This window comes from Manis pentadactyla, chromosome Y (genome assembly GCF_030020395.1).
Source record: "Manis pentadactyla isolate mManPen7 chromosome Y, mManPen7.hap1, whole genome shotgun sequence".
Taxonomy (NCBI): Eukaryota; Metazoa; Chordata; class Mammalia; order Pholidota; family Manidae; genus Manis; species Manis pentadactyla.
Window position 1 is genome coordinate 6846992 of NC_080039.1, and position 19644 is coordinate 6866635.

Here is a 19644-nt window from a genome sequence, read left to right on the forward strand (position 1 = left end):
TTTATTTGAACGATTGACATTTTGGGCATTAGTGAGCCAAAAGGACATCAAAACAGTAAGTTGTCCTAAGTTTAAGTCACAATTAACAAACGATCCTTAGTCAAAAAAGTATAAATGCAGTTTGGGGTGGGAATAAGCAGGAGGGGGGGTTAATCCAAGCTACATCAATTAAATCTTTAAATCAACTTTATTAATAGACTGTTGACTACTGTTTTCTTCTTGTGTCTTTGAGCTCCGTTGAATTTTCAGGACAATCACAGTTGGTAACTGGACAGCAGTTCTTAAAGCTACACGATATGTTCTGGCTAAGATACATGTGGTTTCCAGATGAGGTTGTTTACAAGGATGACTTTGTTGTAAAGCAGATTCAATTGCCCCAGCAGCTGACACCCTGGAAGCTGTAATTTCCTCCATGTCCATCACTAGTGTAGAAGCCTCCATAACCAGCTGTCAAGAGATATTAAAAAAAAATTCAGCCAGCACTTTTAAGTAAGTTTTCTTCTCAAGTACTTTAAATATAAACGTTGTAAAAGATAGCTACAGAATTGGATTTTGTGTTCTTTAGAAATTAAATTTCTCCACTAATTTATTCTTTGAAAAAAAGAAGTCTTTGCCAAAAATATGAAATGGAAAAAATTATGTTACCTCCACCAAATCCTCTGCTGCTGCTGTCACCACCTCCACCACTGTGGCTGCTGCTTGCATGACTACTACTAAAGGCAGAACTGGTGGAAACTCTACTTTGTTGATAGTCTCTGGCACCAAATCCTCCACTGAATCTACTATTAAAAGGAAGAATTCTTTTAATGAACAAGAAATTCAATAAAATGACAATTCCTGTCCATAGACCCACTATTTCTGATTTTTCAAACCAGTTTCCAATGTGGTCAATTCCTCAAATAGTGTTCCTGAAGACCTGAGCAGTTAACATCAACATTTTTGACTCCATTTCAGCCTTCCTAAGGCCATCCCTTATCCAAGTATGCGAATTGTGCACAGTATTTTACTTAACCCCCATAGAGAAAAATAAGAAGGCTGGAAACAATCCGTACCTCTTAGAATGTCCATGACTGCTGCCCTTACAGTGGTGTTCATGAGCCATGTTTCCCAACCAAGATGGCACTTCTTGTTTAGCTTCAACAAGTAGATCCAACAAATCCTTTGTGATATTTCTATTTCTTTCATTAAAGAATGAGGTGGCAAGGCCTACAAGAGTCCAAATATGTATATAATGCCTGGATTCCTGTGAAGTTGCTCAGTGTTTTTACTTATATGCAGAATAACCACAACTCAAAAATGTGACGTTATAATTCAAGTTAAACTGGAATACAAATAACTGTTATCTGACACCTGATTGATGTCATGTCCAACCTTCCCTTAAAAATAAAGGTTCTAGTATTTCAGATTCTGTGTCAAACTAAAACACTTTACCAAGGTTTCCTACACGTCCTGTACGACCAATCCGATGTACATATTCTTCAATATCACTTGGCAAGTCAAAATTGATTACATGTTTCACATTTGAAATGTCTAATCCTCTTGCTGCCACCTGAAAAATAACTTTTGTTAAAAGAAAGCAATAGTCAAACATGCATAACCCAAAAACAAAAATGTACTCACGGATGTAGCCACTAGAATCGGGCTTTTTCCTGAACGGAACTGGTGAAGGGCCTCCTCTCTATCCCTCTGTGATCGATCTCCATGAATACTGGTACAAGCATATCCTTCACAGGATAAGAAATCCTCGAGAGAACTGGCACGCTTCTTGGTCTGCACGAACACTAACGTCAGTGAATCCTTCCCTGAAAAATTGTATGTAAGATTTTGTTTACTAACAGCAACAGGTGTAATTACCTTTTCTAAATATTAACTGGCTTTCATTTTGTGCTAGGTAAACAAGCACATGGAGCTAATAAAAACTTAACACTTAAGAAGGTAAGTGAAAGACAAGGTAGAGGCTAAGGAGAGCCAAACTGGTCTTTCTTACACCTAGCTGACACTACTTATAATTCACCTTACCTGCTGCATTTAAGAGGTCAAGCAAAAATGACCGTTTGTCTGACTCTTCCACCCAAACTACCTTCTGCGTGATGCTTTCAGACGTAGAGCCAACTCTGCCTACCGTCAGGAAGATATAATCATCCAAGAAATCATGAGCAAGCCACTGAAAAAAGGGAAAAATAAAAGCCTGAAGTATTATTACTCTAACTTTTTAAGTGTCTGAAGACACTCAAGTACTTATTAACAAATACGTTCTAAAAAAGGAAGTTGTATTTTTTCTAAAAAAACAACACCTGTATTCCCTTAGGAAAGGTAGCACTGAACATCATGGTGTGGCGAATACCCTTCCGTGGCATACTGCCTTGTTCAACTATACGACGTATCTGAGGTTCAAATCCCATATCCAGCATTCTATCAGCTTCGTCCAACACTACGTATCTGTTACAAAAAAACACCCAATTTAGGATCTGATGAGAAACTTACAGTTGAATATAGTTGTGTCTTTAATTAAGCTTGATACATTTATCCAACACTCTTACTACACAAAGTAACACATGAAATACACTTAAGTCACACAAGCAAAGGAGATTATTACTTGACTCTGTACCAATACAGGCTAACTGTTATTTTTCAAAGACTATGTAGAAAGTTAAAATCATTCATGTTTTAATCTAAATACTAATAAATCACTACAAAATGACCACTAATATTAAAAAAGCTTCATCTCAGAGGAGGGGCCAAGATGGTGGCGACAGAAGGGCAGCAGAAATCTCCTCCCAAAACCATATATATTTTTGAAAATACAACAAATACAACTATTCCTAAAAGAGAGGCCAGAAGATACAGTACAACAAACAGTAAGGCTACATCTACAGCTGCGAGAACCGAGCGCCTCATGAAGGGGGTAAGATACAAGCTGAGGACCGGCAGGAGCTGAGCACTCCACCAACCCCCGCCCACCAGCGGGAGGAGAGGAGTTGGAGTGAGGAGGGTGAGGGAGCCCAGGTATGCTAAATACCAAGCCCTAGTCATCCTCACCGGGAGCACAGACACACAGTACATGGTGTGCTGGATATTAGGGAAACGCAACAGTAAAACATGTGAGCAGGTTGCCACTGCTGGTGCCCTAGGGACAAAAGAAAAGCGAGTGCTTTTTGAAAGACGTAAAGAGAAAGAGGCCTCACAGCATCCAGCCACACTCAGACCAGCAGCTGGGTATCCTGGGGAACTTCAGGCACCATAAACACTAACACTCTGAGCAGAAGTGCAGTTCTGAAGCCCCTCATGGTGGTTAAACAGCCTCCTGTCAATTACCCTTCCCGAGTGGTCCTGCCACAGCAGGGGAGCAGCCTGAGAGTAGCTGCGCCCACAGCAGCTGCCCAGGGCCTCCTCCACAGCCACCGGGGACAGACTCAGAGGCTCCACGGCATGTGGCAGCCCGGCACAGACAGAGGAAGCTGGGACAGGGTGTGAAGGGTAGCCGTTATCGCAGGAGAGCACACCCAGTGTGCCTGCCTCTCCCCGCAGGGCCCGGGGATGCCCCGATGGCTGCACCGCCTGCAGCAGCTCAGGAAATAAAACCAGAAGCTGCTCCTGGTGTGTGGGTAACCGGCACAGGCAGCGGAGAAGGGCAAGGTGACCAACAAGCAGGAGAGGACTTTGTGACACAAGCGCTACCTGCCTACAGCTTCCTCTACCGCCATGAAAAGGCGGAGGAATTTGGTGCAGTCCAGAATTACTCTTGGTGCCCGAGAGAGGGCCTGGAGAGATAGATTTAACCTAACTCCCTGAAAAAGAATTCAATATTAACGTCATAACCATGCTGATGGACCTGCAGAGAAATATGCAAGAGCTAAAGGATCAAGTTAGGAGGAAGAATACAGAAATAAAACAATCTCTGGAAGGACTTGAGAGCAGACTGGCTGGGGTGCCAGAGACCGTTAATGGAACAGAGAGCAGACAACAGAAACACAGAGAAGCTGAGGCAGAGAGAGATAAAAGGATCTCCAGGAATGAAAGACCATTCAGAGAACTGTGTGACCAAGCCAAATGGGACAATATCCACATTAAAGGGGTACCAAAAGAAGAAGAGAGGAAAAGGGACAGAAGGTGCCTTTGAAGAAATAACTGCTGAAAACATCCCAAAACTGGGGGAGGAAATAGTCTCTCAGACCTTGGAAGACCACAAGGGACCCAGGGAGGAGGACACCAAGACGCATAATTAAAATGGCATTGACCAAGGACAAGGCGAGAGTTTTAAAGGCAGCCAGAGAGAGAAAAAAGGTCACCTACAAAGGAAAACCATCAGGATATCATCAGACTTCTCAACAGAAACCTTACAGGCCAGAAGATAACAACATGATATATTTAATGCAATGATACAGAAGGGCCTAGAACAAGGAATACTGTATCAAGCACAATTATCATTTAAATATGAAGGATGCATTAAACAATTTCTGGAAAAGCAAAAGTTGAGGGAATTTGCCTCCCACAAACCACCTCTACAGGGTATTTTAGAGGGACTGCTCTAGATGGGAGCACTCCTAAGGCTAAATAGATGTCACCACAGAAAATAAAATCACAGCAAAGAAAGCACACCAACCAAACACTAACTAAACACAAAAAATAAAATCAACTACGCACAAAAGCAGTCAAAGGAAACACAAGGAGTACAGAATAAAACACCTAACATATAAAGAATGGAGGAGGAGGAATAAGAAGGGAGAGAAATCATCATCAGACTGTGTGTATAATAGCTTAATAAGGAAGTTTGTAAGACAGGTAGTAAAGACGCTACCCTTGAACATTTGGTAAACACAAATCTAAAGCCTGCAATGCCAATAAATACATATCTTTCAATATTCACCATAAATGTAAGCAGATTGAATAAACCAATCAAAGGACACAGAGTAACAGAATGGATAAAAAAGCAAGACCCATCTATATTCTGCTTAACAGACACACACCTCAAACCCAAAGACATACACAGACTAAAAGTCAAGAGATGGAAAAACATATTTTATGCAAACAACTGGGAGAAAAAAGCAGGTGTTGCAGTACTAGTATCAGACAAAATGGACTTCAAAACAGAGAAAGTAAAAAGCAATAAAGAAGGACATTATGTAATGAGAATGAGGTCATTCCAGCAAGAGGATATAACCATTATAAATATACATGCACCCAACACAGGCGTATCAGCATATGGGAAACAAATACTAACAGAACTAAAGGAGGAAAGAGAATGCAATGCATTCATTTTAGGAGACTTCAACAGACCACTTACTCCAAAGGACAGATCACCACCAGACAGAAACTAAGGACACAGAGGTACTGAACAACACACTAGAACAGAAGGACCTAACAGACTTCTATAGAACTCTACACCCATACACACTCTTCTCAAGTGCATATGAAGCATTGTCCAGAGTAGACCACGTATGAGGCCACAAAAAGAACCTCAGTAAATTCAAAAAGGTAGAGATTTTACCAACCAAATTCTCAGGCCGCAAAAGTGTAAAACTAGAAATAAATTGTACAAAGAAAGCAAAAAGGCTCACAAACACATGGAGGCTTAACAACGTGCTCCTAAATAATCAATGGATAATGACCAATTTAAAAGAGATCAGGCAATATTTGGAGACAAATGACAACACCACCACAAAGCCCCAACTTTTGCGGGACACAGCGAAGGCTGTTCTAAGAGGAAAGTATATAGAAATACAGGCCTATTTAAAGTAGGAAGAAAAATCCCAAATGAATAGTCTAAATTCACAATTATTGAAACTGGAAAAAGAACAAATGAGTCCAAAGTCAGCAAAACAAAGGACATAATAAAAATCAGAGTAGAAATAAATAAAATTGAGAAGAATAAAACAATAGAAAAAATCAATGAAATGAAGAGGTGGATCTTTCAGAAAATAAACGAAATAAGCCCCTAGTCCGACTTAGTAAGAGAAAAAGAAGATTCTACACACATCAACAGAATTAGAAATAGGAAAGGAAAAATCACGACGGACCCCACCGAAATACAAAGAATTATTAGAGAATACTATGAGAATCTGGATGCTAACAAGCTGGAAACCTCAAAGAAATGGACAACTTCCTAGAAAAATACAACCTTCCAAGACTGACCAAGAAAGAAAGAGAAAATCTAAAGACACCAATTACTAGCAACGAAGTTGCATCAGTAATCAAAAAACTACTCAAGAGAAAAACCCCCGGGCTAGGTGGATTTACCACAGAATTTTATCAGACATACACAGAAGACAGAATATCAATTTTCCTTAAAGTTTTCCAAAAAATAGAAGAGGCGGGCAAACTTCCAAACTCATTCTATGAAGCCAGCATCACTCTAATACCAAAACCAGGCAAAGACTCCACAGAAAATGAAAACTACAGACCAACATCCCTGACGAACATAGATGCAAAAATACTCAACAAAATATTAGCAAACAGAATTCAAAAAACATCAAGAGGATCATAAACCATGACCAAGTAGGATTCATCCCAGGGACGGAAGGATGGTACAACATTCGAAAATCCATCAACATCATCCACCACATCAACAAACAGAAAGACAAAAACCAGATGACCATCTCCACAGACACTGTGAAAGTGTTCAACAAAATTAAACATCCATTCTCGATAAAAACTCTCAACAATATGGCTAGAGAGGGCAAGTTCCTCAACATAATAAAGGCCATATATGACAAACCCACAGCCAACATCATACTTAACGGTGAGAAGCTGAAAGCTTTACTACTAAGATTGGGAACAAGACAGGGATGCCCACTCTCCCCATTGTTATTCGACATAGTACTGGAGGACCTAGCCACAGCAATTAGACAAAACAAAGAAATACAAGGAATCCAGATTGGTAAAGAAGAGGTCAGATCAAATTGTCCTGTTTGCAGATGACATGATATTGTACATAAAAACACTTAAATACTCCACCCCAAACCTACTAGAACCAATATCTGAATTCAGCAAAGTTACAGGATACAAAATTAATACACAGAAAATCTACTGCTTTCCTATACACTTACAATGAACTTGGAGACAGAGAAATCGGAAAAAAATTCTATTCACAATTGCATCAAAAAGAATAAAATACCTAGGTATAAAACCTAACCAAGGAAGTGAAAGACCTCTATTCTGAAAACTACAAGACACTCTTAAGAGAAACTGAGGTCACTAACAAATGGAAACTCATCCCATGCTCTTGCCCAGGTAGAATGAATATTGTCAAAACGGCCAAACTCATTAAAGCAGTCTACAAATTTAATGCACTCCATATCAAAATACCACAGCGTTCTTTAACAAACTGGAACAACTCTAAAATTCACATGGAACCCCCATTTCAGCAGTCCTGAAAAGGAAGAATAAAGTGGGGGGCATTTTGCTTCCCAACTTCAAGCTCTACTTCAAAGCCACAGTAATCAAGACAATTTGGTACTGTCACCACAACAGACCCACAGACCAGCGGAACCGGATAGAGACCTCTTCATGCACGTATCTCCCCAGGCAAGGGAAACAAAAGCAAAGATGAATAAGCGGGACTATACCAGGCTGAAAAGCTTCTGTACAGCAAAGGACACCATCAATAGAACAAAAAGGAATCCTACAGTATGGGAGAATATATTCATAAATGACAGATCCGATTAAAGGGTTGACATCCAAAATATATAAAGAGCGCGTGCACCTCAACAAACAAAAAGCAAATAATCTAATCCAAAAATGGTCAGAGGAGCTAAACTAGAGAGTTCTCCAAAGAAACGCAGATGGCCAACAGAGATATGAAAAGATGCTCCACATCACTAGTCATGAAAGAAATGCAAATGAAAACCGCAATGAGATATCACCTCACAGCGGTATGGATCGCCAGCATCGAAAAAACAAATGACAACAAATGTTGGCGAGGTTGTGGAGAAAGGGGAACCCTCCTACACAGCTGGTGGGAATGTAAATTAGGTTCAACCATGTGGAAAGCAGTACAGAGGTTCCTCAAAAAACTCAAAATAGAAATACCGTTTGACCCAATAATTCCACTCCTAGGAATTTACCCTAAGAATGCAGCAGCCCAGTTTGAAAAAGACATATGCACCCCTAAGTTTATCGCAGCACTATTCACAATAGCCAAGAAATGGAAGCAACCTAAGTGTCCATCAGGAGATGAATGGATAAAGAAGATAGTGGTACATATACACAATGGAATATTATCCAGCTGCAAAAAGAAAACAAATCCTATCATTTCCAACAGCATGGATGGAGCTAGAGTTTATTATGTTCAGAGGAATAAGCCAGGAGGAGAAAGACTAGTACAAAATCATCTCACTCGTATGTGGAGTAGAAGAGCTAAGAAGAAACTGAAGGAACAAAACAGCAGCAGACCCCAAGAACCCAAGAATGGACTAACAGTTACCAAAGGGAAAGGGACTGGGGAGGATGGGTGGGAAGGGAGGGATAAGGGGGTTAAAAAAGACAGGGGCATTATGATTTGCATGTATGATACGGGGAGTGGTGGCACGAGGAGGGCTTTGCAACAGAGAAGAGAAGTAGTGAGTCTACAGCATCTTAACATGCTGATGGAAACTGACTGTAATGAGGTTTTCGGCGGAGGCCTGGTGATGGGGGAAGTATAGGCAATATAATATTCCTCATGTAATTGTAGATTAACGATACCAAAAGAAAGCTACACCTCAGATACAGAAATTAACTTACTTGCAGAAGTCTAATCCAATTTTTCCTCTTTCCATCATATCCAGTAGACGCCCTGGAGTGGCAACTAACAAGTGACACCCACGTTCTAAATCTCGAATCTGCTGACCAATATCAGCACCACCATAAACCACACAAGGTCGAACTCTAGACCGGTATGAAAACTGTAAGCAAAGGATTCATTGGGTAGTCAGAAATGTATCACTAATTAAAAATAGCAACAATAAGTAAAATGCATATTTACTTTTCTGGCTTCCTCATAGATCTGTACAGCCAGTTCTCTTGTAGGAGCTAAAACTAAGGAAACTGGGTATTGTTTACGGCGTCCATACCTTCCATTTTCCTAAAAAGAAATTTTATGAATTAAACTTAAAGACCCAAAATTTGTTCATTCTTTAAAAAATTCTTGACATCAAAATTCCCTTTGTTACTTAAAAATTACATGCAAAACTGGCTTTCTGTTGGATTATCAGTCTGAAAACAAAATTTAAAAAATGAAAATAAAGTACACTTGGCATCACTTAGAAAGAAGGGTCCCAACAAATATTTTGGTAAGTCTTCCAATGAAAAAACTTCTTACAAGGATTTCTTTACCTTCACAGCCCTCAAAGCCTCGCCTGGACCATCTGCATAAATCTGACTTAAGATGGGTAAGAGAAATGCTGCTGTTTTTCCAGAGCCTGTAAGAAAAACATTTTATGAAGTATTCCAAACACCCTCTTGTGTTAAGAAAATTTTACTCTACGAAAATTTTACTCTATGCCTAATTTTCTGGAAAACATGGTATATTTACACAGCTAAGCAAAAAGTGCCAGCTGAGGAACTTCTGTGAACATTTTATACAATGCACTATTCAATTCTCTGCATTTTAATTTACACAGAAACAACCATTTTGCTTAATCCTGCATCCACTTCCACTTCAATACTTTTTTGGTATATACACTGTTGGAATGTGAAGCAGGAGTCAGCAATTCCGAAGAGTCCAAAAGAGGGTTCTCAGGGCCAGTATGTCTCTGCCATTGGAAAACTGTAGTTGTTTCAGGAAAACTCATTGAGAAAGCAGGCAGTGGCGTCAACCTAAAGGCCACAATTAGGTATAAAAGATGGGCAAGCATGGTGATATGATTGGGTTAGCCAAATATGAACACAGTGGACACAATCAGTGTGACAAATCAGACGAGGACGGTTGGTTAAAACCTCTCCACCAAGTGGACACCTGAAGCAGTTAGTTTGTGAAATGTGCATTAACTGTTATAAAACTTACTATACACATCGTATAATACATATATGACAGAGATTGAGAAAACTTACATCAACTTTAAATTCAAATGACTCAAAATTTGTAATACATCCAAACAGAAGTTTTAATACTGTTCTGCCATCTTTAACCCAACCTAAATTAAGAATAAATTACTATTCCTGCCCTCCTCCATTCCCCAATTCCCAAAATACTCTCTTCCTTTTCCCCAACCTAATTTTTATGGATCACAGGATCTTCCCTTGTTCTGTTGCAGCAGTATCAAACTGACAATTTGTTACAGACTTCCCCAAGATACCCTGATGAGACACACTGATTTCATCCAAAGGATCCAAAGACACAAGGTAAAAAGAGACATCACCAACTAGCCTTTACCTAGCTCAAAATCAAGCTAATAAACACAGTACTCAGGTACCCCTACACAATGTACTACTTTTAGCGCTAGTCTAGGTAAGATACTGACTTTTAAACTTCATCAAGTGAGCTTACCTGTTTGGGCACAAGCCATCAAGTCTCTTTTTTCTTTTATAATGGGAATGGCATGCTTTTGCACTGGAGTTGGACGAGTGTAACAAGTAAGCTCAATGTTCCCCATGATAATTTCTCCCATCTCAACATCACTGAACTGTAAAGAAATTTAACCAGATCAAATGTACATAAGATGAGAAATAACACTATCCATTGTAATTTGTTTGATAATACAAGAATGGAAGAAGCCAACTGAATGCCTACCTATTCATGACTAGATTACACCTGCTTTCATTTCAGGGAAAATCGTCATGTTATTTTTTAAGAAAGCGGACTAATGTACAAATAGTGTTGGTTCTTCATTAGACACATTTTTTATTTCAGGATTACTGATAATGGTAACATTAAAAAATATCAGTCTCTCCTTTTTCATAATCCAATGAAGTTTTCAGTAGTAACTTTAATAAAGAATTGTTAAAAAAGTAACACAAAGCAACTTACACTTTCAATATGTGGAGGACAGTTATTTCCAGTTGCCTCTACTGGTATATCATCATACTTCTCAAAGTTAATCCCAGCGTTTCTTCCAGAAAACAGTTCCCTGAAACCAAATTATTATAATGCATATTATACTAGCTAGTACGTTGTCATAACAATCAACACCTTTCATAAACTTACTGCTCCAAGCGTTCACTTGGTGGAAGTGGTTTTGACCAATCATCCTCATCTGATCTGTCACCCCAACGACTGTGTCCACTGCATTCAAATTTGCTAAAGCCAGTCCTTTCACGACTGCCAAAACCATCATAGCCACTTCGTCCACGATCATCAAACCTAACCACAAGCAATTTGCCAAAATATGTCATTTATCCAAAGCCATGTTATCATCTTTCTAGAAGTATATATTAGTTAAACATTTTGGTCACAAGGACATTTAAGATGCCAAAATTCAATATTAACATCTCAATTTGTGAAATAAGGTCTTCTACTTAACCAATGGTTATACATAATGGATACATTTTCAGCTTTAGAAAACCAGCATTGTTCTTTCCTTTTTCTACAATTGTGCGGCTTAGAACAAGTCTCACATGCTAAGAATTAAGTTCTACAATACATTTAACTACTATAAACTTTACATCTGAATTTTGAAACTGATAAACCCAAAAATGTAAGATCAGGAAGAAAAGAAGGAATCTTAGTCTTGTTTGTAAAAAATAATACAGGGGCAACCAGATATTAAATTCGTAAGATCAGTTTATCAAAATTGTGCAATCATAAAAAGTGTTTAAACCAACACAAAAAGCCATAAATGATTAAACAAATAAAAATAACACTATCAAATTGCATATTTCTAGTGCATGTAAATTAAAATATTAAATCAGTAAAGATCTTTGAGCTAACAATAGTAAACCAACATTTGCTTAAATTTGCAATAGAAGAATGGTCCATTAAGGATGACTAAAGATCAACAAAATAACACAATAATTTACCTTCCCGTTGATCTACATCCATGATCACTGAAGAAAATGGGCTTTTCTCTTGAATCTCGAGACCCAAAATTGCAGTAGGCATCCTTATCTTTACAACTCCAACCTGACCGGTGTCTATCATCTAATCCCCCCAAACAAACAAACAGAAAAAGAAAAAAAATATGACATAATTCTGATCTTTCCAAATAAGGAGGTTTTCACAGTCTTCTTTTTAAATTTCATCCCTGTAGGACACCAAGGGTCAATGGATTATTCATGAAAATCACTGGAAAAGAACTGAAAGATATAGGTAGTAGGTTTTCACCAGCAAATAGTCATGTTCTTGCCTTAAATCCTCTTTTCTAGGAGAAATTACTGAAGGGAAAAAGGAAACCTTATGGTCTTAACATCAATGTACTAAATGAACACCCCCTTTAAAATTAAGTTTACATGTAACGAAAGTATATTACTTTTACATTGACCATAAAACACACAGTTTATATTCCATTCAAGTGTCATGGTTTGCTATACTCCTAAAACCTAGGCTTATTCCGATAAGATTATTTTGAAAAGACCACAGATAATTCTTCTTAAAAGCTGAGACTGCTCTCTCAGAGAAATTTCAAGTGCCTCTCCCAAATCTTTACCTTCAGAAGTAAGCAAGTAGCTAGGGTAGCTCTACGGAAGCATTTTAGTTATGCCCACCCCTAAATACCTCACAAACCATAATACAAAAGTTGGTAAAATAAAAATACGTATTATTGCCAGACAATATACCCTTTCTGGAATTCCCAGTGTAACAAAAGGTTAATTAGCCTCAGGTCCTGTTAGTGGCCTAGGGAAACAAAAAAAAACGAATAGATACACTACGTGATTAGTAAGAAACAGGTCAGATATACTAGGACAAAAAATTTCAAATTTTATAATGGCTGAAGCACTAAATTCCAGGCACTGAATTATGCTTTGTCTACTTCTTATGGGCTCTCTGTAGAAAATAAGTGGCACTGTGAAAACAGGACTTAGTCAATTAGAAGACTTGGAGAAGGCAACTTGGTAGGAACTTTATCAGCAGCGATATAAATATGAGAAGTCAGTTGAACATCTTCAATACATAAGCACTGTTCTAGTTACTCTTACAAGAAATAAATTAAGTGAATGGAAATAGTGTAAAAGGAGTTTTAATATTTCTATTTGACTCGTAAAAGCAGTTTTGATATTTCTATTTGACTCCAGTGCACTTTTAAATGTCTTCAGACGTACCTATATATAAAATGAAGCTATCTGTATTCAAAAACTACCACTGGATTTTTTCAAATGATCCTCAACTTAAGGAATAAACCACAAAACATTTGCAGCAGGTAGAGTTTTCAGTAAGAACCCTAAATTTAGTAAACATGTCCATTTGTTAAAACTTTTAACACCCTCGGATCTTCCAGAAAGGTTCCTCAATCCATTCTCATGAAGATCTCCCTATTTTTGAATTTACCTTACATGCGGTATTGGTAAGCACCTCCCCAGTTCAGTATTAAAAAAACCAAAGTAACAATTGGTGTGAACGTTATTTGTATAGGTACACTTACATAAACTATTGTCAAATACTAGAATACAACAATGTTGGATCTAGCTTGGGGAGAACACAAATATGTCAAGGAAAAAAGGAGACTCCAGTTCCTCCCTTGCCTAATTTCCTAATTGGACATGTCTCTAAGGCTCATCTACAGACATTGAAAAGTTAAGAGTAAACTTACACCACAAGCTGATAAAGACGAGAATCAGACACTTTATTAAATTTGTAGCTCCACCATTTGCCAGATGGATGAGACACAGCCATTAGCAGGGTGATTGTTGAATTTTTAAGATCTGTTCCAAAAACTCCTGGAGGTACTGACAACTCCCTTTCAAAACACTTAATGTACTCTGGATGCTATGCCAGCAAGATACACTGAGGAGAACTCATTAACCCTTTTCATAACTCTGCAGTTACTTTGAAAAAAAACCCAGCATTAGCTGAGTTACCTTCTGGTAGACCTATACACACTTAAAAGTTTCATTCAGGAAAACCACAGACCTCAAGCTATAGTTTATCTTCTCCCTTCCTAAAACACCTCCCTACCCTTACTTATTTACCAGTCTTTATTCTTCCCTTTCAGCTTTAAATATTTTTCCTGATCTTTCCCTTCTTTCAAAAATTTCAGTCATACAAATCATTCTAACAATATATTTAATAAGCTTTCACCACTGTACATTAAAAAACAAACAGTAAAATATATTCGGGATTTTCATAACATTTTAAGCAAACCTTTCAAATGAAGCAGTTCAGGCAAAAAGCTAACATCAGAGAATCTATCCAACTTACTAAGTGTGCACAAGCTTGTACTCCTGCATTTAACTGTTCTACAGTAAACCTGTATAAGGTGGCTTAATACATGTGCAGTTTTAATATACATATTTAATAGAGACATACCCATTTTCAAATTAAAATCAATCATGTTGTCAATGTTTACAGATACAACCGCAGACTAGTGGGAACTGTTAACAGTAAAATTATACTAGTGAAAGTGGGTGAAAAGAAGTAACTCTGAATTACATAAAATTAGATGAACCTTTTCAAAGTTAGGAAATGCTTGTTCTTGAACAAGAGAAAATGTGTACAGACTTCCCAGGTACCTCATTTTCCCTAAGCTAACTCATCTCTAAACGTACAAAAAGTTGGATACAAAGTTGCTGTTAATCACCTACCTTTAGATGCTTCTCTGTTCCTTAAGTGAGGTGGTATATAACTCCGTTCTAAGAGAAAAAAAAATAAAAGCACATTATAACATCCAACACACAGCTTTTTACAAAAGCAAGCTTTAAAGCCTCCTCTAAACGTTGTTTTGCAGTAGGGAATAAATACCGAAAAATCAATTATTGCTTAAATAATATAATTTTTACCCTAAAATTGAAGGGTGGGAGACAAGCCTGGCAATCTTGGGAACATGGATTAAGAAAAAATTCCTCTTATCAAATTCAGTTCAGTTACTCATAGTTACTTAACAAACATTTAAATAGGGCCATCTCTTAGTTAACTTGCATGAATTATAACATATAGCATGTATGGCCATCACTGTAAAAGCCTAAGAAAATATCCTCAAAAAATACACCATCCAAAAAAAGATATTTCATGCAAACAATAGGGAGAAAAAAGCAGGTGTAGCCGTAATAGTATTAGACACAATAGAATTCAAAACAAAGAAAGTAAAAAGAGATAAACAAGGACATTACATAATGATAAAGGGCTCAGTCCACCATGAGGATATAACCTTTATAAATAGATATACACCCAACACAGGAGCACCAGCATATGTGCAACAAACACTAACAGAATTAAAGAGGAAATAGAATGCAATGTATTCATCTTAGGAGAATTCAACACACCATTCCCTCCAAAGGACAAATCCACCAGACAGAAAATAAGTAAGGACACAGAGGCGCTGAACAACACACTAGAACAGATGGACCTAATAGACATCTATAGAACTCTACACCCAAAAGCAGCAGGATACATATTCTTCTCAAGTGCACATGGAACATTCTCCAGAATAGACCACATACTAGGCCACAAAAAGAGCTTCAGAAAATTAAAAAAGATTGAAATTCTACCAACCAACTTTTCAGACCACAAAGGTATAAAACTAGAAATTGTAAAAAGAAGGCAAAAAGGCTCACAAACACATGGAGGCTTAACAACATGCTTCTAAATAGTCAATGGATCAACGACCAGATTAAAATGGAGATCCAGCAATATATGGAAATAAATGACAACAACACAAAAGCCCTATTTCTGTGGGACACGGCTAAAGCAGTCTTCAGATGAATGTACATAGCAACCCAGGCATACTTAAAGAAGGAAGAATAAACCAGAATAAATAGTCTAATGTCAAAATTATCAAAATTGGAAAAAGAAGAACAAAAGAGGCCTAAGTCAGCAGAAGGAGGGACATAATAAAGATCAGAGAAGAAATAAACAAAATTGAGAAGAATAAAACAATAGAAAAAAAATCAATGAAACTAAGCTAGTTCTTTGAGAAAATACACAAAATAGATAAGCCTCTAGCCAAATTTATTAAGAAAAAGAGAAACAACACACATCAACAGAATCAGAAACAAGAAAGGAAACATCACGATGGAACGAACAGAAATACAAAGAATTATTAGAGACTACTATAAAAACCTATATGCTGAGAAGCTGGAAAACCTAGAAGAAATGGCCAACTTCCTAGAAAAATACAACCTTCCAAGACTGACCAAGTAAGAAACACAAAATCTAAAGAAATCCTTTACCAGCAACGAAATTGAAGCAGTAATCAAAAACCTACCCAAGAAAAAAAAGACCCAGGCCAGATGGATTGATTTACTTCAGAATTTTATCAGACATAAAGAAAAGATATAATGCCCATTCTCCTTAAAGTTTTCCAAACAGTAAAACAGGAGGAAATACTCCCAAACTCATTCTATGAAGCCAATATCACCATAATACCAAAACCAGGCAAAGACTACACCAGAAAAGAAAATTACAGACCAATATCCCTGAAGAACGTAGATGAAAAAATACTCAATAAAATATTAACAAACTGAATTCAAAAATATATCAAGAGGATCATACGCCACAACCAAGTGGGATTCATCCCGGGGATGCAAGGCTTGTACAACATTCGAAAATCCATCAACATCATTCACCACATCAAAAAAAAAGAAAGGCAAAAACCACAAGAGCGTCTCCATAGATGCTGAAAAAGCTTTTGGCAAAATTCAACATCCATTCATGATAAAAACTCTCAGCTAAATGAGTATAGAGGGCATGTACCTCACATTAATAAAGGCCATATATGATAAACCCACAGCCAACATCATATTGAACAGCGAGAAGCTGAAAGCTTTTCCTCTGAGATCGGGAACAAGACAGGGACGCCCACTGTCCCCACTGTTATTTAACATAGTACTGGAGGTCCTAGACACGGCAATCAGACAAAACAAAGAAATACAAGGAATCCAGATTGGTAAAGAAGTAGTTAAACTGTCACTATTTGCAGATAACAGGATATTGTACATAAAAAACCCAAAAGACTCCACTCCAAAACTACTAGAACTGATACCAGAATTCAGCAAAGTTGCAGGATAAAAAATTAACACACAGAAATCTGTGGCTTTCCTATACACTAACAATGACCGAATAGAAAGAGAAATCAGGAAAACAATTCCATTCACAATTGCATCAAAAAGAATAAAATACCTAGGAATAAACCTAACCAAAGAAGTGAAAGACCTATACACTGAAAACTATAAGACACTCTTAAGAGAAATTAAAGAGGACACTAAAAATTGGAAACACATCCCATGCTCTTGGCTAGGAAGAATTAATATCGTCAAAATGGCCATCCTGCCCAAAGCAATACACAGATTTGATACAATCCCTATCAAATTACCAACAATATTCTTCAACAAACTGGAACAAATAGTTCAAAAGTTCATCTGGAAACACCAAAGACCCCGAATAGCGAAAGCAATCCTGAGAAAGAAGAATAAAGTGGGGGAGGGGTAACTCACTCCACAACTTCAAGCTCTCCTACAAAGCCATAGTAATCAAGACAATTTGGTACTGGCACAAGAACAGAGCCAAAGACCAGTGGAACAGACTAGAGACTCTAGACATTAACCCAAACATATATGGTCATTAATATTCGATAAAGGAGCCATGGGCATACAATCGGGAAATGACAATCTCTTCAACAGATGGTGCTGGCAAAACTGGACAGCTACATGTAAGAGAATGAAAGTGGATCACTATTTAACCCCATACACAAAAGTGAATTCAAAATAGATCAGAGACCTGAATGTAAGTCATGAAACCATAAAACTCTTGGAAAAAAACATAGGCAAAAATCTCTTAGATATAAAAATGAGTGACCTCTTCTTGAACATATCTCCCCAGGCAAGGAAAACAAAAGCAAAAATGAACAGGACTATATTAGGCTGAAAAGTTTGTGTACAGAAAAAGACACCATCAATAGAAAAAAAAGGTACCCTAGAGAATGGGATAATATATTTGTAAATTACAGATCAGATAAAGGATTTAGATTCAAAATATATAAAGAGCTCACCCACCTAAACAAACAAAAAACAAATAATCCCATCAAAAAATGGGCAGAGGAATTGAACAGACAGTTCTCCAAAAAAGAAATTCAGATTGCCAAGACACACATGAAAAGATGGTCCACATCGCTAATTATCATAGAAATGGAAATTAAAACCACAATGAGATATCACCTCAGACCAGTAAGGATGGCTACCATCCAAAAGACAAACAACAAATGTTGGCGAGGTTGTGGAGAAAGGTGAACTCTCCTACACTGCTGGTGGGAATGTAACTTAGTTCAACCATTGTGGAAAGCAGCATGGAGGTTCCTCAAAATGCTCAAAATAGACTTATCATTTGACCCAGGAATTCCACTTCTAGGAATTTACCCTAAAAATGCAGCACTCCACTTTGAAAAACACAGACACACCCCTATGTTTATCGCAGCATTATTTACAATAGCCAAGAAATGGAAGCAACCTAAGTGTCCATCAGTAGATGAATGGATAAAGAAGATGTGGTACATATACACAATGGAGTATTATTCAGCCATAAGGAGAAAACAAATCCTAAAATTTGCAACAACATGGATGGAGCTAGAGGGTATGATGCTCAGTGAAATAAGCCAAGAGGAGAAAGACAAGTACCAAATGATTTCACTCATATGTGGAGTATAAGAACAAAGGAAAAACTGAAGGAACAAAACAGCAGCAGAACCACAGAACCCAGGAATGGACTAACAGTTACCAAAGGGAGAGAGACTGGGGAGAACAGGAGGGTAGGGAGGGATAAGGGCGGGGAAGAAGATAGGGGGCATTATGATTAGCATGTATAATGTCCTGGGTGTGGGAAAGGGGAGGGCTGTGCAACACAGAGAAGACAAGCAATGATTCTACAACATCTTACCATGCTGATGGACAGTAACTGTAATGGGGTTTGTGGGGCGTACTTGGGGTAGGGGAGAGCCTAGTAAACATAATGCTCTTCATGTAACTGTAGATTCATGATAACAAAATTAAAATTAAAAAAATAAAAAAACATGCACCATCCTACTATGCTGATGGACAGTGATTGTAATATTGTATGTGGGGGGAACTTAATGATTGGGGGAGTCTAGTATACATAATGTTCCTCATGTAATTGTACATTAATGATACCAAACAAACAGACAAACAAAAAACACAGATCTGAGGGGAAAAAATGCACTAAATCAACTCCAATTACCCAAAATAAGGCTTTGTTTCTATTCTGGTAAATGAAGTCCAAGTTTAAATTAAAGAGCAGGGAAAGGAAAATGACAATAAGAACAGTGTGTGTTACCTCGATTGTTTGTAAGTGAACAGCCTGGTCTATCACCAAGGAATAAAAACACTTAAATCTACATAGTAGAAGAAGAAAGTCAGTTTTATACCTTAAAACTCAAATTTTAATCTCTAACTTTCCGACTGAATTAAGTATCCCAAACCGTTAGAATTAAATTATCCATATAATGGCAAATAACATTACCTGAACTAACCATATACTTAAAGAAGTTTTTTGAAGGGTATCCACTGCTTTCCTGCAAGCCTGAGACCAAGGTGAGATCAGTTGCCAAATGATAAACCACCACCAATTCC

General features: G+C 37.7%; 1 protein-coding gene across 1 annotated transcript; it reads right to left on the reverse strand.

Annotated features, from left to right (window-relative positions):
* Positions 1-243: 243 nt before the first annotated feature.
* LOC130682161 (ATP-dependent RNA helicase DDX3X-like) lies at positions 244-11265 on the reverse strand. Its single transcript, XM_057496310.1, has 12 exons — positions 10946-11265; positions 10466-10601; positions 9313-9398; positions 8963-9061; positions 8722-8882; positions 2295-2439; positions 2020-2164; positions 1621-1802; positions 1432-1549; positions 1053-1206; positions 646-782; positions 244-447 (listed from the first exon to the last, which is right to left on the reverse strand). The coding sequence occupies exons 2-12, from the start codon at positions 10584-10586 to the stop codon at positions 368-370; spliced, it is 1428 nt and encodes a 475-aa protein (XP_057352293.1). The 5' UTR covers positions 10587-10601; positions 10946-11265; the 3' UTR covers positions 244-367.
* Positions 11266-19644: the final 8379 nt, after the last annotated feature.